Raw genomic sequence first — 27,276 nt, forward strand, 5'->3', positions numbered from 1 at the left:
AATATGATTATTAAGAATCTGCCTTTGAAAACACTCCTTACCCACTGTTAATTAATACTAATATCTATTAATACATAATTTTTACTCTTTCTTCGTTTCTTTTAAGACTGCATCTTATCGTTCAAGCTGTTTCACTGACAGTAACACTCCGTAGATTCTAGCAACACCACAAAGTCCTTCTATCCCTAGCCAGAAAAGGCTAATAGATGACTTCTATTTTGCTTCATGTTATTTAAAATAAAAAAGAATCATAAGTGGAATGGAGCAGTTTTGGAAAACTGAGTCTGAAAACTCCCTTAAAAACTGTACCCGGACACCAGTCAATTATCTAGTAAACTTCATGCTAAGTTTGAAAAAAAACCTATACCCCTTCCCCACAGAGAAGAACTATGAAAGAAGGAACCTTCTGTTTAACATAACATGACTACAGAAACTACACCTATCTATGGGACTAAAAAAGCAGTTTCTCGGGTCTGACTGTTCTTTTGCAAACTGATACCTGACTGGGGTTACCAAAACCAAAAAATTCTTCATCACTTGCCCAGAGGCGGTTGGACATTCCATCATCTGAAGCAGAAAAGGTATACCAGATTCTAAAAATCTGTGTTTGCTAAGCACAGAATTTACTTTTAAAATAGGTGATATACTACAACTGTAGAAACATGTAACATACAGGTCCACTTCCCAATTAATTATTTGCTGGCTAAAGTATTAAAATGTCCTTGGCTTGACCTTAGACACAATCATCCCAGCTGGTCATTCTGTACTTGGAAACGGGCCAAAGAATCTCAGCTGTCAGTACTTGACAAACATGTAGGTTTTATCCTTTTTTTTTTTTTTTTTTTATTTACTTCACTTCCATAGAGCTACAGTTACATGAAGGAAGTCTTATTACACATGGAAGTGGAAAGATTTTGTAGCTCTTTTATTGTTGTAATTTAGGATACCTGGAGTGCAGGTGGTAAGTGGATTGATAAGGAATTCTTCAATATGCATCTACTGAGAACTGATTTATCCAACCTTACTGACACTGTTTTTATTCTTGTGTGTTCCTCCTTAATTGAACTGCTCCTTTGTTTTACACAGAAGTGTGAAAAACGCAGAAGTCTCCAAAACTCAGAGCCGGAACAAAGTTATTGATTGGTGATGTGTCTACACAGTCCGGAAGATTCAACAGGAATATATCCCTCAATCAAGTGAAAGTTAGCAGCCAGCTTGCAGAAAATGTAACAGTCACTTTGAAGTAAACCCGCAGCTCAACAGGAGGAAAGCAAATGGCTTTACTTATTTGCACCTTATTTCTGCAAGAAGTCACGGGACAGCTGGGAGAAGGAACACATGTAAACAAGGCAGACCTAATGATTTCCTAATTAAAAAGAAGATATTATCTTCTCATTAATAGGTAAACTAATTGACCAAAATCTCACAGTCTCCCCTCAATACAAGTAAACATAGGTGCCTTTCCTCACTGAATTGTCACACATCTAGGGCAGCCACTAAGTTATCAGTTCTGCTTGATTTGTTTGGATACTGTACTCTGCGACAGCTGTCTGGTATAATACATCAGAACAGCTGTTGTGGCAGTTCCAAAGGGTCTGGAATTTTAATTGGACTGGATAGTACTTGGGGGGCAATGCCTTTTTTTTTTTTTTTTTTAATTTTTTAAAACCAAAGTTAAAAATGAAATATTGAAAGAACGACAGATGTCTTTAAGGGATTTGACTGATGTCTGGTAAGCAAGGTTGGTCTTTGTTTTGACTATGTAACTTTGTGACAATGGCCTCCACCACCTCAGTGGGAACCATTAGTTGCTTAAGAAAAGGGGCATTAAGAAGAAAAATACTCAGGAAGTTGCATAAATAATTTCTTTCAAATACTAGCTGTGATCTAGAGAGGATTTCGCAGTGTTTTAACAGTTACTCAAAAGCAGATTCATTCCGAGACCCTTAGTAATCACCAGCTGAAAACAAAACTGTTCATCATGGCCAAGACGTGGCACAAATGAATAACAAGCTTACTTTCAGCATCAGCATAGAGTAGCAAGCACAGGAGCACCACCACGGGCCTGACTACGCGCATCATCCGACAGCTTGGCACCAGCATGCTTTGGCAGCCTTGTTCTCACTGGCTTAGAAGCCACTGCGAGTCTGTCCGGCCTGAAATTTCAGATGAAGTATTTTCAGAGCCTGTAGAACAGATAAGAAAAAGAGAAAAACACAGTTAGCATGAATAGGGCAGAGATTTTCTGTTTTTTTTCCTACACATTCACAATTTGAGTCAAAACAATCCTGAAAGGCAAAAGTGTAAGGAAGAAAAGGAAATATGATTCATTTCAGGCTACTGGCATGTACCAGAAGACTCACGGTACAGTATATGTTAGCACTGCTCCAACATCTTTCTCACTGCACTTTTTCCACCACAATCAAGCATATGTCACACCCTGGATCTTTTGTTCTATTCAGCAGCACCTTCTGATTCACAAGAACTGTCTTTGTTAATGAAGTGTAAGTATAACACATCACTGGAATACTCGTGTTGTAAGAAGGGAATCAAAGTGGATTCTGTATCGAGAATCAAAAATCCACTTGCAAGCAGCATACTGGGAGCTGATGCCTTGGCATCTGGTAAGAGTAACAGCAAAATCTGCTTTGTGAGATGTTCTTAAAGCTAGACATCAAATGACAGCATATTGCACAGTTCAACAACTCTCAAAGGTTAAAATTCCTGCTGTGATTTCCTGTACAAATCTGAATTATGCATAACAGAAAAACAGCACTGAATAAAGGGCTGAGATTCCAATTCAATCCATCTCATTTATTATGATGTGTACTTGAATATGATACACTGGGAGCACTACAGCTCAAGTACCTGACTTCAAAAAGGAGTGTCTCATTCAAGTCCAGATTTACCCCACCTGAGTGATAACAGAAATTAAGAAATATAAAAATATTTTTCACTCTCACAGGAAATACTAAAGATATCCCCAAATAGCCTGACGTTGTCACTGAAACAACACTGAAATGTAATTTCACTTTTCGAAGGGTCTGCAACACACAAACTTTGGCAAGCTTGATACTATCTTTTTCATTAGCACAAGAGTGGTTTCCACGCAGTGAAGATAAAAACCAAAAGGGTAGAGAAAAAAAATTATACTAATTACCATTCCACTAGATAGATCTTACAGATTTGTGGGTGGTATAAAGAGCCCATTTTACAGTACAGTATGATGCTCACAGAATCTACTCAAGGAAGAAAAGACATGAGCAGCTGTTAGCAATCTAGGGCTGTTATGAATCTCTTTTGTAGAACTATCTTTTGAATCAGCCATCAAAAAATACAAACCTAAGGAATCTTCACAGGCAAAATGCTGAAGGCACCAACTACCCCCTTTCATCGCTACCAACCTCATGCCACCATTTCAAATGACAGCAGAGTCCATGAGACATAAGTCCTGTCGGACTCAATTTGCATTTGTGCAAGCGTATCAGAGCCAACTGCTCTGATAATGATTCCAATGTTATCACGAAGACGGAGATGTAAGAAATGTGCTTTCGAGGAAGCGGTGATTTTGATTTTGCTTCTTCTACACCGCACGAGTTACAAGGGAGCCCTGAACCATCTGCAAAGGCAACTCACTTTTTATCTTTTTATTGGCATGCAAACACACTATCTGACATGTGAAGGTGAACAGCAGAAATGTGACAGGTACTAAGATTATTGTCTGAACCATAAACTGCTCCCTTTAGCAGGGGAGGAAGTGGAGAGGAAACAATGCTGATAATTAATAAGAGAAGGGGAAAAAAAGTGATCACAAAGGTGCTTGTTTTATGCAACTGTTTTTTAATGGGCACTGAGGATTATTTTCACACATTCCAAACACTCCCACCAAAATATTAAATGTGGTATCTAACAGAAAAAATATTCTTATCTGCTAAGAGAAAAAAGGGGAATTCTAAAAATCTCGTGATCCTGATACGTGAATATGCATTTACCCTCTACAAGCCGTCTGCAAATGAACCAATGGATCACAAAACCTGGCAAATAAAAGGCTGAGAAGAAAAAGGAAAGGGGGGGGGGGGGGGGGGCTGTGTGTTAAATTAGAAACCCCATTCAATTTTCTCACTCTAAATGCACGTACAGGCACTTAGGAATACTGCACTCATTGTCTCTGTTTTGAAGGTGATATTCATTATCACTCAGAACATAAAAACCAAAGCCCTCGGTACCTCCTTTCTTTGCTGCTTCCAAGTACTATGGCTTATCTAACCTGATGAACACACTACAGCTTCCAGGAGCCCTTTTGCCTGTTGTTTTCTCTCTTCATGTGCTTATGCCTCCACAGCTAACTTCTACTACTCTAGGTCAAGTAAGCAGAAGCACTTGATTAAAAATGGCAGGTGGGTTCTTCTTCTTTCAAGTGAGTTGAAGATATACTGTTAGTGGAGGCATGCAGACAATGGGCTGAGAACACTAGACTATCTACAGAAGTCTGCCTCAGCTTTACCTAAAAAAACCCTAGCTTCTGCCAGGGACCCTGCTACTGACAATTGTACCAATCTTGTGAATGATAATCCTCTGGTATGCAGATCTATACTTCGCTTATTTGTGAAAGCTAACATAGAGATGCAATTCCTTACAAGGACTAAAGGCAATTATCACACAAGTATTAACCTCCAAATCGAGCCACCTTCATAATTTCAAAGTAAAATGTCCATCTAATGCATTATTAATTCTTAAGTAAAGTAGTTTCTTCCCTTTTCTGTTTCCTCCTGACAACGGTCTGTTACAACCGGAGTGCAGTACCAGGGACAGTGAAAACACAAACAGCATTTGCAGCATCAGGTTATACTAGCCTCCTCCTCAGAGGGCCAACATTTGTCTCACAGAATGAATCGAGAGTGAAGCACTCTCTTAGCAGACCCTGTTCCAATATTTACAATGCGTCACAACAGAAAGATGGGGCTTCTCCTTTTTGGGAAACTGATCACAATAGCTACAGAAAGATCAACAGTTACTCAGAAAAAAACTCTCTCTGTGAAGCTTTAATAAAAGCTTGGTTTATTTTAGGATAAGCACTGCATAACTGCATAATCAAAAATTACTCTCACAACATCTCTGAAGAGCTACCTATGAATAATTTCTTCCACAACAGGTATTTTGGTCTCTTTCCCCAGATAAACAAATTGTTAATACAAAAGTGAAAAGCAAAGGGTGGAACTAGGTAATATAGCTATCATTAGCACATATGTAAGCATGAGGGTAGATTTTCCCCGATCAGTGGTATCTATCAACAAGATCAGTAAAAGTGGAGAGTGTTCAATGCAGAGACACAAAAGAATTCGCAGCTGCGGCATGGCACATGAGAGCACCTGGGCACGGGGACATGCACCAATTATCTTCAAAAGGATCAACTGGGTGAATGAAACGTCTGAACACTGAACCACTTCCCTGCAGTCTGCTTACCTTAGCAACAAAAATAACCTTCCAGGTGCTAACATCGCACTCAGGAGGAGATGGTCCCTGCTTCAAGACAGTTAAAGTTACAGAAAACGCTTACCTGAAGGCAAATATTAGAACAAAAAACAAACAAACAAAAAAAAGTAAATACTAATTTTATTTATCTGCTTGCTTTTCCATGCCTGCATGTACATGTAAATGCTTGATAACTCAACACAGAAATTTAGCACAGCAGGGAAGAGCTCTCAGAGGAGACTTCAACAGAGACAAAAAGAAGTCATTGTAGATGTAGGGAGCCATATAGGAAAAAAAACAGGAATACAGGAATGTGAAGATACGAGAGCTCATTTGTGCTATTACACAACCAGGATTTCTAGTTCAACTTTTCTGAAGTTTGAAATTGTTCAGGGATAGGATTTTAGTACATGGCAATCTCTGGTCTGCTTCAAGGACTTATGGGAAAACAACTGGCTACAACTTACATTTTTTTAAAAAAACAGTGTTTCTCTAAGAACAAGTGGCAGGCAAAGATTTAAACAGAAGACTGTGCTGACATTCTGTTTCTACACTTCACTCATCCCACCCACAATCCTAAATTACATCCATTCTCTAGCCACAGATTTCTAATATCATACATAGGCAAGTGAAGAGACACAAACAAGAAATTTGAAACTTTACAAGAACAAAGTCAAGGAAGAAGTGCCAATACTTCACATCTTTGCATATCAGCCAAGATCCCTCCTTAAAGAAGAAAATAAACAGATTTCACAGACAAATCTTGGCTGCAAAAACTTGACTGACAGCTGAATCATTACTACAAAGAATAGGAAAAAAATCCATAAAATTAATGCTCAAAAGCTGTTTCACCAAAATCAATTTAGAAATACCTCTGAGTAAAACAATGTTTTTTAAAGGGAACTAAATATATTTTCCAAAGCAATGAGGGAAACTGTCAGAAGTTCTACGTTTAGCTTGCTCTTTTACTGATTAAACTTCATAGAAGTTTTCATAGTTGATCTCCTGGAGAAATTTCATGCTTCACTCTTAAAAAAGCTAAAATGCAAGCACACGATGAAGGACATTTAAGACAGATGTGTCAAGTGTTTCAAAGCTTAGCCTTATCAGTCCCTGGGTAACAACACACCTCAGTGCTCCTCTCTCATTCCTAAATTTCTCTATTATGGTTATTCCAATGCAAGTGAGCACCCACTCTGGAACTGCAGGTTTGTGATCTCAAGCAGGCCTTTCACAGAATCACAGAATCACAGAATGTTCAGGGTTGGAAGGGACCTCTGTGGGTCATCTAGTCCAACCCTCCTGCCGAAGCAGGGTCACCTACAGCAGGCTGCACAGGACCTTGTCCAGGCGGGTCTTGAATATCTCCAGAGAAGGAGACTCCACAACCTCCCTGGGCAGCCTGTTCCAGTGCTCCGTCACCCTCAGACGGAAGAAGTTCTTCCTCATGTTCAGACGGAACTTCCTGTGCTTCAGTTTGTGCCCATTGCCCCTTGTCCTGTCACTGGGCACCCCTGAATAAAAGCACCACCAAGCTGCAGTGATAGGTGGAATTTCGCTTATATTAAAAAACATAATATACTCAATCTGATTCTACATTGTAATTCTATTTTGGACTTCAGCAAGGATTCTTCTCTTACAATGCAAAACAGAAAATGCATTTTCAATAACCAAAGAAATAAAGGAAACAGATAAATGAAATTAATTTAGTGAATAAATTGATTCAATGACAGCAAAGTACATTAAAATCACATCACAGGGATGTTTTTCTCACATAGAAAGTTGTTCAGAAGTTTGTCATTGTTTACTTACAGAAATACTGATGTTCATACGTAATCTTATACCATACACAAAAAACCCTGCCCTGCCTGATCTTTACACATCTTTCTTTACTCACATTCTAAATCATGAACTGAAATACCAATTTGTAAGTTGTGACCTATCTCCACGCTTACAAACTTCTGCCATCTTAGTCACCTCTGCAGATTATAAGAACTTATTCATGGTGCAGAAACAATTCACTACAGCATTCAGCGTTCTCAGCTCTGTGCCTCCCAAACAATGGATCGAGAAAAAAAACATTGTGCTAGCAATGGCTGAATTGATGAGGTGAAAATAGTCTTGCTAGAGGAGAAAAACATAATATTATGTGTCAGTGCATAGTAAAGTGAAACATTCTTGAGAATATATACTAAGAATTTAAACCATGTTACAAAGCCACAGATAACAGGTTAAGTGGACAAATGAAATATCTTCTACTAAGATTGACTTCTTGCCTGAAAAACACGAACTCTGCTAGTACCCCAGGTCTTGACTCCTGTCAACCAAGAACCCTTTAAAATACTTAGCTATAGTTACCCTGAAATAGTCCAGATCTGACTTTGCTCATATTAGAAATTAAAGAAAGCAAACTCTGTTGTGACTCCTATTCAAAAAAAAATGAGGGAAAAAAATAAAGATGAAAAGAAAGGGAGGAAGGGAGAAAGAGAAACAGTGGAATCCATAACAAAGTTTGTAGAATATCTGGTTTTCTGCATTTAGAAAAGGTAAACACTAGCCTAGAAAACAGCTCATCTAACTTCTATCAACAGGCCTGTACTCGGCACTGGTGAAGCTGCACCTCGAATATTGTGTTCAATTTGGGGCTGCAAGAAACACATTGAGGTGTTGGACATGTCCAAAGAAGAGCAATGAAGCCAGTGAAGCGTCTCGAGAACAAGTCTTATGAGGAGCGGCTGAGGGAACTGAGGTTGTTCAGTCTGGAGGCTCACAGGAGACCTTACCGCTCTCCACAACTACCTGAAACGAGTTTTAGTGACGTGAGCGTCAGTCTCCTTCTCCCAAGTGACAAGTGATAGGACAAGAGGAAATGGCCTCACGTTGCACCTTGGGGAGGCTTAGACTGGATACTGGGAAAAATTTATTCCCTGAAAATGTTATCAACAATTGCATCAGGCTGCCCAGGGAAGTGGTTGAGTCACCATCCCCAGACATATTTAAAAGATGTGTAGATGTGGCACATAAGGACATGGTTTAGTGGTGGATTTTGCAGTGCTAGGTTTACAGTTGAACTTGGTGATCTTAAAGGTCTTTTCCAATCTAAATGATCCTAGAATTCTATGGATTGTTTACTTCCAAAGACTGGTTTAAGAACAACGACAACGACTATTTTTATGCAAAAACATTTACAGAATGATTTTTGCCTTGGTCTTTTTCTCAAAAGAACAAAACATGAAAAAACAAACCCCTTATACTAGGCTATTTTCCATAGGCAGTTTGTTAACGTCTTCTTTTGCTGTCCGTTGCATTACTTGAACAACACTGGTGCTGTGCAGCTATCACTTTTTAGGATAGGCTAAACCTATGAGCATGTGAGTCACACACCAAAATGTTCATAAAGCCATTGCACCATATACCACACACTCATCAGACGACTCCCAGGACAAAGGTCTCCAAAACCAGCTTTCAAGCACAGGGTCCCAGCAGTCTTACAGAAAAGCACCACTCCTAAGGAGAACAGGTAGACGGGATGATGAGCAGCTGAATTCTGGCACCACAGTTACTGTCAGTCAGCATCTTTTAGTGGCTTGCTTCCCCCCAGAGCAAGTTATTTGGACAACATAGCAATGAGAATGATCCTATAGCTCCACTGCCATGAGCAAGACATAGGCTTACTAACACTGCTTATATCTAAACAGACAGCTCTGTTTCAGAATTTCACCTTTTCGGTGAAACTGTGATACATTCAGGTTGGGCCTTGCCTTTAGGATCAGGCACAGCTGAAGCATACTGAGTACTGCAGGTACTAAAATAAAAGCTAGAAATACATTTGCAAGTCTGGAGCTAACAGGTCAAATCTGACTTCAACATTGCAAGGCACCTTTTCTCTATTATATTACGCTGCAATTTCTCCCTTTATGGCTTTTCTTTTCCTTTTCACTTTATAGTTTTGTTTCAATACTACCCAATATACTTGTTGCTAATCAGATTGAGGCATGACTGACTGAGACAGTGAATTTGCAGTACACACAGGACAATAATCCAGCTGCAACTAGTTTAGCCTGACTGCACTTTATTATAACATTGCTGATGGCAATACAATCGTATTAGAGGAAGAGATGGAGAGCTGAAATGGTTATTTTTCAACAGTAGTTGGCATTATAAAATGATTTGATAATAAAGTACAAAAACTTCCTGAAGCAATAAAAGCACTAGGCATTTCCCATACTAAGATACGGCATAACGGCACACAGTTGTCCACAGTTCCTCTTTTGGAAAAAAGATGATGAGAACTACAAAATGTCTTTGTAACACGTAACACTTTTTATCACACTCAAAAAAAGTAAAATTAGTATTTGGAACTCTGAAGAAGTGTTAAAAGTCAACAAAAGCCTAAAGATGTCTTCCTGGTGGAAGCTTCCTTACTAAGGAAAGTACCACTTGGTACACTTCCAGATACCAGACTAATGTCCTGATGTTGACAAGCCACTTTTGAAACCAAACAAAATAGTAAAATCATCAGCAGGGCCAGACAAAGTGGTTCAAAATGTGTTTTTCTTCACAAATCACATTAAAAACAATAGCTTTATCTGCAATTAGTGAAATGAGTGGCTTACGATGTCCACTTCAAGTAGCATTTCAGGTGCTTTACACAACCTAGACCTCAATCCCCTTCAAATGGAAAGTGAGAAGCAGAAATGTGACATCCCCACATACCTCCTGTATTTGGTTTGGTGAAAGCAAACTGAGAACAACAAAAGATTTCCATCATAATACCAATTACTGTTTTAACAATCTAACAGTCAGAGATTATGCAAAGCATTAGCCAGTAAACATGCAGTCATTTCTCATTTTTAAGGTTAAGAATTTCTCTGTGCTTTGACGTGGTGCAGCTTCGATATCCAGAACTTTCATTCACATTGTTCTGTCCAGGCAACTTGGCACTCAAATGCCTTAGCTGCAAGAATGTTACAATAAAAAGAAATCCCTGTTAAAACTTGTGGTTCATCCTCTTATATCTCTGTTACAGACTGCTAGAACAGACTAAAATGCATTATGTATACTCCATATTAAGAATATTCCACATATTGACTGGTTTTACATCCTTCACAGGAAATGTTTCACTCTTCAAATTTCAGTCCTGTGCTAGCCTCACAAGCACTCATCACTTTGGGCTGATATTGAAGAAAAACTAATAGTGACTTTATTCTTCCAAATACACTGGCCTTAGCAACAAGATGATAATGTCTAACATAACTGTCAATTGCTATTGGAGTGACAGTGGGGTCCCAAGAGCTGAGTGTATTGGAAGCTGAAGTGAGCCTCACTGGGCAGGACTGGCAGAAGCACCCCATTGTAACTGGCCCCGAGGCTCCGTGCATCCTTGGGATAGACTATCTTAGGAGAGGGTATATCAAGGACCCAAAGGGGTATCCGTGGGCTTTTGGCATAGCTGCTTTGGGGATGGAAGAAATTAAACAGCTGTCCATTTTGCCTGGTCTCTCGGAGGATCCTTCCGTTGTGGGGTTGCTGAGGGTTTGAAGAACAACAGGTGCCAATCGCGACCACAACAGTGCACCGGCGACAGTATCGTACCAACCGAGACTTCCTTCTCCCCATTCATCAGCTGATCCACCACCTGGAGAGTCAAGGAGTGATCAGCAAAACTCGCTCACCCTTTAATAGTCCCATATGGCCAGTGAGAAAATCTACTGAGAGTGGAGACTGACAATAGACTACCGTGGCCTGAATGAAGTCACACCACCGCTGAGTGCTGCCGTGCCAGACGTGCTAGAACTTCAGTATCAGCTGGAGTCAAAGGCAGCCAAGTGGTACGCTACAATTGACATCGGTAATGCATTCTTCTCCATCCCTTTGGCAGCAGAGTGCAGGCCACAGTTTGCTTTCACCTGGAGGGGCATCCAGTACACCTGGAATCGACTGCCCCAGGGGTGGAAACACAGTCCCACCATTTGCCATGGACTAATCCAGACTGCACTGGAAAAGGGTGAGGTGAAGCTCCAGAACATCTGCAGTACATCGATGACATCATTGTATGGGGTGACACCACGGAGGAAGTTTTTGAGAAAGGGGAGAAAATAGTTCAGATCCTTCTGAAAGCCGGTTTTGCCATTAAGCGAAGTAAAGTCAAAGGACCTGCGCAAGAGATCCATTTTTTTGGGAATAAAATGGCAGGATGGGCGCCATCAAATCCCAATGGATGTCATCAACAAAATAGCAGCTATGTCTCCACCAACCAGAAAAAAGGAAGCCCAAGCCTTCTTAGGTGTTGTGGGTTTTTGGAGGATGCACATCCCAAATTACAGCCAGATTCTAAGTCCTCTGTACAACGTGACCCGGAAGAAGAATGATTTTGAATGGGGCCCTGAGCAACGACTGGCATTTGAACAGATTAAACGGGAGATAGTTCATGCCATAGCCCTTGGTCCAGTCCGGTCAGGGTAAGATATTAAAAACGTGCTGTACTGCTCAGCCGGGGAGAATGGCCCAACCTGGAGTCTCTGGCAGAAAGCACCAGGGGAGACTCGAGGTCGACCTCTGGGGTTTTGGAGCTGGGGATACAAAGGATCCGAGGCCCGCTATACTCCCACTGAAAAAGAGATTCTGGCAGCGTATGAAGGTGTTTGAGCTGCTTCAGAAGTGGTCGGCACTGAAGCACAGCTTCTCCTGGCTCCACGATTGCCGGTCCTGGGCTGGATGTTCAAAGAGAGGGTCCCCTCTACGCATCATGCCACCGATGCTACGTGGAGTAAGAGGGTCGTGCTGATCACCCAGGGCGCTCGAATGGGAAACCCCAGTCGCCCAGGAATTCTGGAGGTAATCATGGACTGGCCAGAAGGCAAAGATTTTGGAGCATCGCCAGAGGAGGTGACACGTGCTAAACAGGCCCCACTGTATAACAAGCTGCCAGAAGATGAGAAACAGTATGCCCTGTTCATGGATGGGTCCTGTCGCATTGTGGGAAAGCAGCGGAGGTGGAAGGCTGCTGTATGGAGCCCTACACGACAAGTCACGGAAACTGCCGAGGGAGAAGGTGAGTCCAGCCAGTTTGCAGAGGTGAAAGCCATCCAGCTGGCTTTAGACATTGCCAGTCGAGAGCAGTGGCCAGTGCTCTGTCTTTACACCAACTCCTGGATGGTGGCCAATGCCTTGTGGGGGTGGCTGCAGCAATGGAAGAAGAACAACTGGCAGCGCAGAGGCAAACCTATCTGGGCTGCCCCATTCTGGCAAGATATTGTTGCCCGTCTGGAGCAGTTGGTTGTAAAAGTGTGTCACATGGATGCCCACATCCCTAAGAGTCGGGCCACTGAGGAACACCAAAACAACCACCAGGTGGATCAGGCTGCAAAGATTGAAGTGGCTTAGGTGGGTCTGGACTGCCAACATAGGGGTGAACTCTTTATAGCTCGGTGGGCTCATGACACCTCAGGCCACCAAGGAAGAGACGCGACATACCGATGGGCTCGTGACTGAGGTGGGGACTTGACCATGGACACCATCGCACAGGTTATCCATGAATGTGAAACACGCGCTGCAATCAAGCAAGCTGAGCGGGTAAAGCCTCAGTGGTATGGAGGACGATGGCTAAAATATAAATACGGGGAGGCTTGGCAAATTGACTACATCACACTGCCACAAACCCGCCAAGGCAAGCGCTATGTGCTCACAGTGGTGGAGGCCATCACCAGATGGCTGGAAACCTTAAAGTTAATTGTTAAATAACCCTATCACTCTCTGTTACCACTGTTATAATTGTTATATGTTATATCAGTAGTATCATAGTAAGAATCGTCCAGATTAAAGAAGGATGGATTTTTTGATAAAAACCTAGCAGAGCACAGCAATGATGGGAATGGACCTGGTTTTCAACAACTGGCATCCAGCAACTTCATCAAGATCAACATCTCCTGCAGACTGTGGGCATGGGCCGCACCAGATACATCAGCCGTGAGCTCCGGATGCAGCAAGTGACCGCCCATCACCACACATCACCTCTCCTGCCACGGAAGACCATTATGACAGATGGAGCCCAAAGTAATGGATTAAATGAACTCAACGGACAGTTTAGAGTGATGATCCATAGACTAAGGGAATGATATCTCGAGACAGGAGAAGTGGTGGTGATCAACTGGACACTGGGGGACCTGGGCATGACGTAGATGGTATGGAATAGGTGGTGGATAATGTCCTGGGTTTGGCCAGGACAGGGTTAATTTTCACCGGAATCCAGGAAGGGACACAGCTGGGCAGCCTGACCCCAACCTGGCCAAACGGAGCAGGGTATTCCATACCATGTGCCGTCATGCTGGGTTCCGGTGGGGGGAAGCGGGGCGGCGAGAACTCACTTGCGGCTCGGGAGCGCAGGCGGAGGCGGTTCGGGAGAGCGGCTCTCTGGGCTGTGCGGTTTGTGTTGTGTTTTCCCCTTATCTGTACCGTTGTTGTTGCTGTTGCCTTTGTTTGCTGTTCTGTTAAACTGCCCTTATCCCGACCCTCCGGTTTCTGCCTGTTTCTTTCCATTCTCCTCCGCACCGCGGTGGGGGGAGGGGCAGCCGCGTGGCGCTTTTGTTGCTGGCCGCAGCCAAACCAGAACACACAGATATCAATAACATATTGTGATATGGACAGGGTACGCATGTCCACAACAATATTAACAGGTAACCCCATACTTTGCAACAATTGTTTTCCTCCCCATATACTGGAGAAGTTCCATCCTGCTAAAGGACTTCCTGCCTACTACTGGCTTATGTATATGCTCAATCACCTCTCTCACTAGTATGAACATGACACAGTTTCTGAAACAGGCAATCTGTTATCTCTTCCTTCTTCAAATAATAGCCAAAATATGCAGGCACCATTGATAGTCTGTCTTCTAAACGAACAGTCAAAAGTTGTAAGAAGGAAACTGGACTGAAGACAGGAAACAGAAGGGAGGTTATTACCCTAATTATGTTTATCACCTTTTATAAAAAATACATAGCTGAAAAAACAGAAAAGATGGCATTTTAGATCAGAGCTCTCAGTCATTCAGAGTTTCAGAGTCTTTGTTAATCTGAGCATCAGAAGGAACAAAAAAATACAGACTTAAGACAAAGCAAGGCATATAACGACCAGCAAAGCACAATATCCTTACAGCAAGAAGTTGTAAGCACATACACGTGTTCACACACACACATACAATCACAAGAAGTATAGACTGGCAGAGTTCAAATTTGTATCAAAAGACAGAAGAGACAACTAGCTGCCTTTCAGACACACACCCTACATACAGCAACTTCCAGGACTTCCGCTTTTTCCGTCTGCTTTCTGCTTATTCATTTCTAGCTGGAAAGCAGCAGTCTGTGAACGTACTGCTATGACATTCAAACTAAAGAAAGAGGCTAACCTTCAACTACACACTGTTTTCTATTTAGCCAGAACTAATGAAATATTAAGAGTTCATGCAGGTGGCTACCAAAAAACATTTCAGAATTTTACCCTGGTGCTTTGTAACAAATAAGAAAGTGCGAAACACCATATGCTGTGATCACAAAAGCCAGTATCCTGTAAGAAAGCACACAGAAACTTTAACCCTTCAGACAGTCCCATAAAAATATTTCAAAACTTTCAAAGATTCAGCTTGCATTAAATCTCTCATTAGAACACGACACAAAACTATTTACAATACTTGCAGGAAATGTGCTATGTAATTTTATGGAATCCTCTGTTATTAACATCATCAGCTTCCGTGTTACCACAAGACTGTTTCCCAAACACAGGCAGACAAAAGTTACTGTGCTCCCTCTCCAGAAAGATGCCACCCATGCGACAGAGGTATCAAACTCCACACGAAGCACTGTCTCAATAGCCACAATACTCTGGCTGCCAGTTTTTTAAGAAAACCCCAAAGCTGTGCACATTACACGATGAAAGAGGGCTGTAAATAGCAGTGGTTATTCAGGACTCTGCCACTCCTGATGGAGTCTTAGCACTGTCCCACAGAGATAAAATCTCAACAGAAAATTCCCGAGGAAGCTCCAAATAATGATACTTCAGAATTTTTTTTTTTTTTAAAAAACCCGTGATAATCTAGAAAGACAATTCCTCTTTCGGTTTCCTTTACTCAGTCATTCGTTTCACCTAAGAATCTGCCTAGACACAAGAAACCTTATTTATTTTTCTAAATGAATGGATTCTACTTCTTTATACTGATGACAAAGTACCTGTTTTTTCAATATATCTAAAATCTAGAAGATGAGCCTGAAGTTCTACACAGAACACTGCAACACACCTTGTGGGAGTTTCATCTTTCACAACAGAAATGTTTGAGCTACTAATCATAACGCGGTAAAGTTTCTGCAGCATTTCTATTATAACCATTATGTCTCTGGATGTGTGTGTTGTCCCAGGAGTATTGTTCCGGATTGATTAGCATCTTTATAATGAAATGCTCAATTACAGCTTTGAAATAGGTAATTATAAAGAAAGTGTGTATTTTCCAGTTAAGGATTTTGTTTTGACTTTTTTTAATTATCAGTGCATGAAAGGCAGCTGTAGCAGTTCTGACTGCACTGTCGCCTCTTCGGAAAGAAACTATGTTTTGTTGCTCTCACTGTGCATAATCTAAATTGAATTTCTAATTATGACTGGTATGGGAGTTTTATTTTCAACTGTCAGGGTGTGCAGTCAGCTGTAACCAATTTTGCAATATTTTCAAAAGCCTCATTTGAAGTATACAGTTGCGAATGACTTAGAGACCTTGTTGTTAGTCAACAGAAAACTTTTTCAAAATACTTTTCAACTGTACTTCTGTGGTGTAACAGAAAAAAGAAGTGTGAAGAAAGCTACACAATACGGATTTTCTGCATAACTTCAGGAGCATATGTAAAAAGGGTAAACAAATTTTGGGGTCATGTCTAAATCTGGGCTAATGTTTCAGACTCTCCTGTGTCTATTATTGCATTTTGAAGATAGATGCATCATCTTAATGCTTTTAAAACAAATTTCTGCCAAGAAATGCAACTCATTTTTCCTGAGGGTTAACAGCAGCTGAGGGGGTGGGGAAAGTGCTTTTAATTTCAAAGGTCGGAAGTCATGAGAAAAAAATTTAAATATTTCCTTTCCTTAGTACTCTGTATGCTACAGCACACCACCAATTTTAAAAGAGGTTTTCTACTGAAGAAACTTATTCAGCTGTTGAGATGATGTGTTAGTTTGTATTGCTTCCTCACCTCAGGTGCTAGAAGATACACTGTTGACAGGAGAAAGACGTATTTATTTATTTATTTATTTTTAAATTACAATAACAGAAACAATTGGATTAAGTGAAAAAATGTAAGGATGTACTCCAAGCAATGTCACAGAATCACACAATCATTAAGGTTGGAACAGACCATCGAGTCCAACCGTCAACCCAACACCACCATGCCTGTGAAACCATGTCCTGAAGTGCCATATCTACATGTTTCTTAACCACCTCCAGGGTTGGTGACTCCACCACTTGCCTAGGCAGCCTGTTCCAATATCTGACCACTCTTTCAGTAAAGAAATTTTTCTTAATATCTAATCTAAACTTCTCCTGATGCATCTTGAGGCCATTGCATCTCATCCTATCGCTAGTTAGCTGGCAGAAGAGACGAACAGCTGCCTCACTACAACCTCCTTTCAGGTAGTTGTAGAGAGCAGTAAGGTCTCCCCTCAGCCTCCTCTTCTCCAGACTGAACAGCCCCAGCTCCCTCAGCCACACCTCGTAAGACTTATTCTCTATACCCCTCACCAGCCTCGTTGCCCTTCTCTGGACATGCTCCAGCACCTCAATGTCCTTCTTGTAGTGAGGGGCCCAAAACTGAACACAGTACTCAAGGTGCAGCCTCACCAGTGCCAAGTACAGGGGCACGATTACCTCCCTACTCCTGCTGGACACACTATTCCCGATACAAGCCAGGATGTTGTTGGCCTTCTTGTCCACCTGGGCACACTGCTGGCTCGTATTCACCTGATTTTCAACCAACACTCCAAGGTCCTTTTCCACCGGGCAGATTTCCAGCCACTCCTCCCCAAGCCTGTGGTATTGCATGGGGTTTTTGTGACTGAAGTGCAGGACCCGGCACTTAGCCTTGTTAAACCTCATGCAGTTGACCTCAGCCCATCAATCCAGCCTGTCCAGATTCCTCTGTGGAGCCCTCCTATCCTCGAGCAGATGAACACTCCCTTCCAACTTGCTGTCACCTGCAAACTTACTGAGGGAGCACTCAATCCCCTCACCCAGATCATTGATAAAGATGTTAAACAAGACCGGACCCAAAACTGAGTCCTGGGGAACACCACTTGGGAGCGGCCACCACTCCATTCACCACTACTCTGTGCACTCGGCCATTCAGCCCATTCTTCATCCAGTGAAGAGGACACCCATCCGAACCATGAGCAGCTAGTCTCTCCAGGAGGATGCTGTGGGAAACAGTGTTGAAGGCCTTACTCAAGTCCAGGTAGATGACATCCACAGCCTTTCCTTCATCCACTAGGCAGGTCACCTGGTCACAGAAGGAGATCAGGTTGGTCAAGCAGGACCTGCCTTTCATGAAGCCATGCTGGTTGGGCCTGATCCCCTGGTTGTCCTTCACATTCCCAGTGAGCACACTCAGGAAGAATCCCTCCATAATCTTCCCTGGCACCGAGGTCAGGCTGAAAGGCCTGTAGTTCCCAAGATCCTCCTTCCAGCCCTTCTTGCAGATGGGCATCACACTGACGATCTTCCAGTCATCTGGGACTTTTCCTGTTAGCCAGGAGTGCTGATATATCTCTAATCCCTTGCTATCCAGAATCAGAATTCCTCAGACCTAGCCTCTGTCATATGATCCATCACTGCTGTCAGCACGAGGTTAATGACGCTTGTATAAACAAATGCATGCAGGTCATAGCTTAAAAGACAAGGGGAAGAAAAAAGTAGATATGCTTTGTGTCTTAAACAGAACACAAAACTCAAAAGGATGATCTTGTGAGCCCAGGTACCTGTAGATACCTGTCACGCTTTTTGATGTCCATCGTATGCACACTGTTACCTTTCCATATGTTAGAAATTCTCCACCACACAAGTTATTTTCTAGTTATGAGCACCGTGGAACCCAGGACTATCTCCACAAATCACGTGACTATTGTTTCTTCATTTTTTAAAGACTCTGGAACCAAAAATAATAAATTGCTTCAAGCATTACTTTTCTTTTTTTGCAAATCAGCTCCTTTAACTATCAAATAAATGCAAATCACTATTTTTACATTTTACCTAATTCACCTCTTCTTTTTTTAATGGTTTTTTCCTCTTTTTAGCATATCTAAAAAGCCCAGAATATAGAAGTCCAGATACATGAATTTAGTCATGTCGTATCTATTGCACTACCTCACAGACACTTCCACATCAAACAATTTTATTTGAAGTTGTGTAATGGAAGCCCCAAACTTCCAGTCCAAACTTCCACCAATCTTTGTGCAAAAGACTGCTTGGGATCTAGGACAAAGATGTATACTCATTTACTGAAGTACCGAAACTTACAATGAATTTTGGAGGATGGCTTGAATTTATCTATATAGAGTTCACCCTGTGACTTCTCTGTGGATTCATTAATGTACTGGAATGTATTGGTGTAATCAATTTGTTCATTTTTTGTGTAATCAATTTGTTCATTTTTAGCTATAAAGCTGCCTTTATTTCTGCAGTTGAATAATCACTTCTGTTCAACAGTCCAAACTGAATTTAGTATCCAGCAACAGATAAATGCTAACTGAAATGCAAGCATTTCTCAAATAACTTCAAAAGTTCTACTATATGCTTTTTTCTAAACCACCCCCAACAGGTGAAAAGAAGACTTCCTGAAGTTCCTTTAAAAAAATACATATCTTATGCTGATACTCAATTCTCAAACTCAAAATCAATTTGTATAATGGTAATCCAGATCACTGCACAGAATTGCCACGGGAATAAATCTGCAAATGTGAAACTTCATTCACGGACTCTTTAGAGAAAGTTTAAAGCAACTCACCATGGTCGAACTGTTTACAATAATTCCTACATTCTTGACTCTCATATAGAAATTGTTGGTGTGCAGTATTATTACACATGTTCCCAGTTCTTTAAATATTCTTTAAACTAGTTCAACAATTCTATCCTAGTTTCAACGTCCCACAACTGTTTTATTACAGAGGTAGAGTTAAAAAAATAATCTGCTGACACACTGTCCTGCCTCATATTTTGTTTTCTCTTAAGTGGTATTTTAACTACATAATCATTGCTGTCGCCCTCACTGGTTCCTGCCTTTTACTCACAGTGATGCTCAAGAGGCCTTAAACACTGAAATCACTTGGAAATTAGGCACATTAAAAAAGATATAATAGAAAAGAAGGAACAGAGGACTGCGAAATTATGTTGGAAGTAATGTCTATGTTAGAGAGTAAAACACCAGCACACACAACAGATATGCTACTTTTCTGTAGCAATATCCAACTGTACACAAGTGCAATGGTGTCTACTCCTGTGGCAACACTTTGCAGTTAATCAGTGGAAGTGATGTGAATTACAGCTTATTAATGGATATGCAATGAAACACATCATGAGCAAACATGTACACAAATACTTTCCCGAAAAGGGATTCTTTCCTGTCTCAGTATCATAGACATAATATTGGGCCCTGATCCTCACTGAATCTAAGATACCCAGTATTCCACAGCAAGGCCAGTAAAAATTTAAACAAACCGTAATGTTTTAAGTAGCTGAGGTAAATGGACTGATCCCTCCACTGCCTCACAGGGGGCAAGTTCTCTAGATCCTGAGTGATGTTTGCAGTTCTTCACATTAAAAACATCACCACCTCTAAGCAGAAAAAGGCATGGCAACATCCTGATAAGTACTAAAACACTACAGTTACTTCCTTTGAAAATGGACCTGTAACAGAACTCTTATTTCCTCCACCTGAAAACACTTACATGTCCACTCTGCAATGGGGTGTCAGTCTTCACCACACCTGTACACCACACATCTATAATGCAAGATGCAGGAATTATCAGAATGAGTCATTATCAGTCAGGATTTTGACAGCAGAACCTACCTGACTGACTCATGCTTTTTTGTCCTGACATTCTTGCAGACCTTTTAATATTAAAAAAATTATTTTTAGCATGACTTTCTCCTGTCATGGTGCCAGCACACAAATTCAATCAGTTCTTCTAATAAACGGGGAACTGAAAAGGCAACTTCAACTTTTCCTTAAGGTTATTTCAGCATGTCTCTTGAGTCATACACTAAACCAGAAATTTTGTTGACACCTAGAGTATGTATGTGGTGAGACTGTATTTTTACACATAGCTACACTTATTTATATAGATATATTCATAGAGATATGTAGATATATTTACATATACATCTTTAAATCATCAGAATAAAATTAAAAAACAACTACAGAAAAGGCATTTGTTTCAGGGTCAAAACCTTTTAGATCATTTAGTCATAGTAACATCACCATTTTATTATTCAGCTTATTTGAAGTGTGAATGACAGACCAGGATGCAGATTGCCCGGCTGGCAGAGCTCACTCTGTCTCAGAGAAATTATCAGCAGTTTACAATATTCAGTGCCCAAGACTGAAATGATGAAAAACGTAGACATAAAGCCACATTTAAAAGATATCTTATATGTCTTTCAGACAAGGAATATTGCAGTGGACTGAATCTCGTAAGTATTACCTTTTACCCACTGTGCCTACTTTTGTTAGCAGTTCTTTCTGGAGGATTCTTCAGAGAGTTTCTACTTTCTTTTCATTCCAAAGAACCTAAACGGTCTGTTGAATTTTTATCAGCAGACTGTGATATGACAGAAGATGGGATATACAAGTAACGGCAGAGATGTGTATAAAAACATATGTTTATGTACATTGTATTTAACAATTTACCTAAAAACGCTGTTATAAAAGTATAAGGTGTACATGCAATTATTTCGTTTTTCTGTAAGTACATACAAGATTAAAAAACATTGCATATACATTATATATTATATAAAAATAACTAATATATTTATTATATTAAAAATAACTAGATACATATGCACCTTATGGTTTTACATAAGTATTTTTAGGATAATTGTTAAATATATTGTGTCTGAATCCCGAGAGAGCTCCATTTGATAAAGGCTCAACTCCCACCTCATTTAATGCCTATGATCCTTCCCTTTTTTTGTATACTCCTTCCTACTGGTGAATGTAAAAGCACACGGGTTCCCTAGTCTGTGAAAAAAATGCTTAGACACATTCCCTTTCTTAATACCTATTCCCTTCACAACTAAACCAGGAAAAACCCCCAAAACTATGCAGGTGACCTGAGGTCATGTATAAACATTCTCTGTCTAATTGGGAAGAGGAAAAACTTACATAATTTTAACTTCATCAGTGGAAGATATTTTAAGAAATAGGTATTACTACCACTTGTAAAAAAAAAGAGAGACAGGTCTCATGTGAAATGTCTGGAATGGTAGAGGAAGTAGTACACCACTCTTTCATTATGTACAGGTCAATATTCAGCTAACAGATCTCAGACAATGCAGGTCTGTAAGAAATAGAAATCCATTTCTACATCTAAACTGGTACAAATATAAAACACAGTAAGAAGTCCTTTATAAGAACTAAAGATGAAATTGCAAAATATTTGTAAATCATAAAAAGACACATTGAATATAGAGAGCATGAGGAAATATCATTACCTGTAAAATCCAAAAGGCTGCTCATTCAACTTTGTAAAACTGTTTTATTGATATCTTCTAAAATATTAAGATTAAATTAATAATACTATTAATTATAATAATTTATACAGAAAATATTAAAGTAGCAATAACATTGGTAACAGATCTCAGGATACCTTTCTGACAACACACAGATAAATACTAATATATTTGGCCATTTTTTGACTCTATTATTTGCTAAAGACATAACATTGCAGTGGGAACAATCTGGAGTAGATATCAACATCTTGGAAAGAAACTAGGCTGTGAAGAACACAGGTTCACTCTAACAATTATAAATCATAAAACCAAAGGAAAAATGGTCTCTTGATTTAAGAGTGTCTTTTACTCATGCTTTGATTATATTAGCATTAGAGGCCAAAACAGTAAAGTATCATCTTTGCTCCCCAAAATCCAAACTCGTGATGACAAGGACAGAAAACTTGAAATAAATAAAACTTGAAATAATATTGCATTTTTCAGTATTCTGATGCTAACATAAACAAACTAGCAAGAAAAACACCATTTTAATGATCATGTGATACAATGAGAAGGAATGTAAAGAATAGAATGTGAAGCACTGAGTATCATCATTTGTAAAACTCAATGGCTACTCACGGAACTTACTTTAATCATATATTTTCTTCATAATTTTAAAAAAATAATAGCCTGCACAGAACTCCCAAAAATTAGGGAAAAAAAAACAAACTGTGGAAAATACATACAAGCTCATCTTCCTCTACCAAACAAAACTAGCAATCCACGTTTCATTATGAATAAAATGAAATGGATCGAAATATGGTGTTTTGAAGATTGCCTATTCTAGAACAACACTTTTATCACAAAACTTGCTCTCCAGGATTGGTTAAATCACGTAAGCTTTCAACGGGTATTACACAGTGGCTTTCATTTATCCCTTATTCTGAAGAATACAGGGAAGAAAATTCTGAAAGCAAAATCCAGCGAATAAGGCTATGCTCTAAAATTAAAGCATGAAATTAATCTGGGTGGACAACTTCCACTGTTTGTTTTGCAACTACAGAAAAAACATGCTCCCCCAAAATCCCAATACAATGCAGTTTTTTAGCCCATATTAAATCATGTATACTTCCACTACTCTTTGATACTATAAAAGCCACATTATTTCGTAACAGAAATTTGAAAATAATCTCACAACATAATGGGTGTCAGAAAACAAATTAAATTTTGATCTAAACCATTTGTTAAAATGTTTTCATATTAACTTGACAGTAGATTCTAAAAATCTCATCTATAGTTACTGAACTGAATTTTCAGTTCATGCCGTTTTGTTGGGCCCATCAGATTTGATTCTTCATCTACTGTTGCTGTCTTCCTTCACAAGTAGAATGCAGATTCTTATAGGCTTTTTAATTTAATTTAAATTTCATTCTTTTAATGAACCACTTAGCCATATGCCATAATTCACTACGAGAGTTTTTCCTGATCTCAGAATAGTTAACATACACACTAGTGTCAAAACCCGGATTAGAGGTAAGCACAAATAGCTAAACACAGAGAAGCTGCTGAAGGAGGACTTTCTTACAAGAAACACACTATAAGTTTCTCCAGTTTGCTGTAGGGTAGGGTCTTCACTTGCTGACCTTTAAGCTTACAAAAAGCACTAAAGAGTATCTAATGAGCTTCTGTATTTCAGAAATAAATCACCCCCCTTGGTATACCTGCTGTGAGTCTTTCAGAAAGTCCAAATTTTAAAAGTAAACACTTAGGAGAAACCTAGGCAAGAATGCTTTTGCTCCTAGCAGCAAGTACTAACCACAAACATAAAACTCTTCCACAAAAGCAGAAATATGAGCACGCTAAAATGACAAAAGGTGAATTACATGAGTAGAATGGTCTGCTTCAAATGATTTTAGCAACGTCAGAATTTGAGTATTGCTAACCACTTAGTACATACTACAAGCTTCCTTAAAAAATCTTAGACCAAACATTTCAACACCAGAACAATCTCAACTGTAGTCTACTCGGACAGAAATAAAAGTCAAATCCAATTTGATTTTGTTGGAAAACTAAGAAGGAAGTGGTCTGAGATGGAAGGCTGCTATCTATCACTCAGAAAAACAAGACTGAGAGTAAAATGTCTGAGGTGTTTTTGTATTTTGTCACATAACCACAATGCGGCCTTCTGAGATAGTTCATATAGTCATCTCAGAGGATATGGAGAGGTCTTTCATATATGTATTTTTACCACATTATCCAATAATTTATAAAAAACTAAGTTAAAAATCACCTTTGCTTAATTTAAAGTCAATATTTGAGGATGATAAATAGTTTCTCTGATTTTCTCCTTTCTTTGTAAAATAGAAACAAACAGTGCTATCCTCACAAACTTAAAAAAATGACTTTATTTAGTTTATAGCAAAGAAAAAGATTGATCCCCCCCACCCAAAAAAAAAACCCTCCAGTAGATTCAGTAGCAAAAGTCGAAGTCAAACTGTAATAGTCTGTCTGGTTCCAAATGACGTTTCTTCTCTCCTGAAGTGTAAATGGCTTCAACTTCCCAGTCTGGCAGAAATAAAATTATTTCAGCAGTGTTAATGAACTAAAAAATCTACTATGGACACACACTTATGGTACATTTGACCACAAACATCAGAGATTATTTTGGAAAAGAGGATGAAGGAAGGCATCTATAAACCTTTAATATAGCTGGACAAGCCGAATGGCACACTTGAAAAAAAAAAATTCACATATGTGTTATCAAATTGAACACTGAATTGTTGCATTTCCTGATGAAAATGGAACACACTACCCTACACAGGAAAGCAATTAAAGCAATGCCTTTTAGAAGCACAGAAATCAGCAGCAGCCTTGAAGTAGGATGTTTGTCTTTCAATCCTGTCATCTCTTATCTGTCCTTAAAGTTCATTATTTCTGGTAAGATTAACTTTCAACAGGAAATTTATAACATTTATATGGAAATGTAAAATTTATCTTTGACAGAGAAGTCCGATTGTTTAAGAAGGATAGATGAGATTTCTGTTAGTATGATTTTCTAGCTTGGCTACTACTAGTTAAATAATGTTATTCTTTTTAAGAGGGGTAGAGATTTTCCTACAGTGAAGTATAATTTCAGACAAACTATACACCACTTTGGTACAGCATGAAAAGATCTTTCATCTCCTGTTTGGTTTTGCCTTCATTCCACCCAACTTTGAAACTTCAAACTAAAAATTTCTTGATTCACTGTGAAACAGATCTTTCTTATTACAGAACACTTCCATGCCACAATCCTAACCATAGATGCAGAAGTGTGTCTTACACTTCACTGTTCCCCCTGTGGGAAATCCTGGAACACGCACACTCACTTAAAAGGCTGTTAAGCAAAAAAGTATCATTCCTTTCTTTGCTCCTCTCACAATCTGCAGCATGGTCAGCTACCAAGTCAGAAAACTATTTACCAAAGAAACATAGCAGACTAGATTTACCAAAGAAACATAGAAGACTAGATCTTAATTACTTTTTAAACAGAGAGGTGTTATGAAGAACTGGAACAGAAGGAAGTGATGCTAGACATTAATTTACTAGGGACTGGAAAGTGGCAATAAAAGCAAAGGTAATGTCTTTAGCCCTTTCTCCAAGGAAAGGTGGAACACATCATACATGTAGAGACCTTTAAAATATTTCTTCTACATGCTGTGTGAGGCGTACGGTATGTAAAGTCCAAGCACAGTGTTCTTACATTAAAAGTACATTACCAGCACTAATCTATGTGTCTAAAACACTCAAACCTTCTTGCTTTCTGACAGCTACAGAACAATTACATAAATCCTAAAAGAAATTATCATGGTATTATAGATGTCTCATCTGCACTCGTTGTACAAAGAAGTTAACACAAAACAAGCATGTCACCTCTTCTTTATCTTGAAGAAAAATTCCTTAAAGCTGGTATATGCATTCCTTGATTTGTTCTAGCAATTTAGTTCTGTTATCTATTCAATGTACAGCATTATTTGATAATTGTTTGATAGAAATTGTTGATTTATTCCTCTGACAAATACCACTAAGACATCTTGATCCCATTTTACTCAGAAAAAGATCTAACCCTCATGGGTAACTAATTGACTATGTGTAGCTGCTTGTAACAAAGACTTGATACTGTCTTAACTTTCACACTCATCTAAACCCAGGCAAACTGCATGCAAACAGCTACCACTGTCTTCGGCAGTAACTGTAACATTTAGTTTGATTTTTTTTTTTTTTTTTAAGAAACTATGCAATTGAATTTTGTAGCTATACATAACAAGAAGTCCAAGTTGATTGGGGAAGGTATAATGAATCAGTCACCAGTTGTGAATAGGAGTGTCAGACTGCCTCTAGTTGAGCAAAAGTCAGAAGCAAGCCCACAGAGTAAACAGCACTACACTGGTTTCAAACCATACTTTACACAAAAAGAAACCAGTTGAATAAGAAACCAGTAGGACTCAGTGGTAGGGTTTTTTCATGTTAGCAGAGTATGGTGAGCTAGAAAACAGGGAAAAATCTTGGCTTTTCAACCAGGAAACTATACACAAAATCAATAGAATTTCTCCTCTGACCACTGCAAGCTTCTCAGAATTACACCACATGGAAGGTTGACTCAAAACAGGTATTTCTGAATCACCTCACTAGTTCCAAATCATGAGGCCATACAAGGCCAGCCAAGCAGTTCTAGGAATCCTTACAGAAACAATGGCAGTAACTCTAACATTATCTTCTGCCAAAAAATGAAATAATAATAAAAAACCCTAAGAAGCAAACACCACACACACACACACACCCCCCTGTATCATTCAATTCTTAACTAGGGAATAAAAAGTTGAGAGTCCTCAGGAAATCATGAGGTACCTCTAGACTTTTAAAAGTTACTACTGCAGGTGGCTAGCATTTCTCCTTTTTTAGTTGCATTGCAAAACTTTGCACTGTAATACGAATCTTACTATTTCCAAAACAGTACATTCTTAATTGTCTATGATATAGTTCACAGAATTGATAAAGGAAGATCTACAGACCCTGATAATATTGACTATCTG

The 27,276-nt window shown here is 39.5% G+C and overlaps 1 protein-coding gene across 40 annotated transcripts in view; it reads right to left on the reverse strand.

Annotated features, from left to right (window-relative positions):
* The window catches only part of PTPRD (protein tyrosine phosphatase receptor type D), a 1,391,241-nt gene that overhangs the window by 308,502 nt on the left and 1,055,463 nt on the right, over window positions 1-27,276 (reverse strand). For 39 of the 40 annotated variants that reach the window (XM_075446987.1, XM_075446992.1, XM_075447021.1 and 36 more), the window contains one exon: window positions 2,019-2,186. In XM_075446987.1, coding sequence (XP_075303102.1) covers window positions 2,019-2,103 — 85 coding nt within the window. In that variant the 5' untranslated portion in view covers window positions 2,104-2,186. Of the gene's footprint in view, window positions 1-2,018; window positions 2,187-2,868; window positions 2,891-27,276 lie in introns of those variants that run through there. The other variant, XM_075446997.1, reaches the window with a different exon arrangement.

This window comes from Opisthocomus hoazin, chromosome Z (assembly GCF_030867145.1).
Source record: "Opisthocomus hoazin isolate bOpiHoa1 chromosome Z, bOpiHoa1.hap1, whole genome shotgun sequence".
Taxonomy (NCBI): Eukaryota; Metazoa; Chordata; class Aves; order Opisthocomiformes; family Opisthocomidae; genus Opisthocomus; species Opisthocomus hoazin.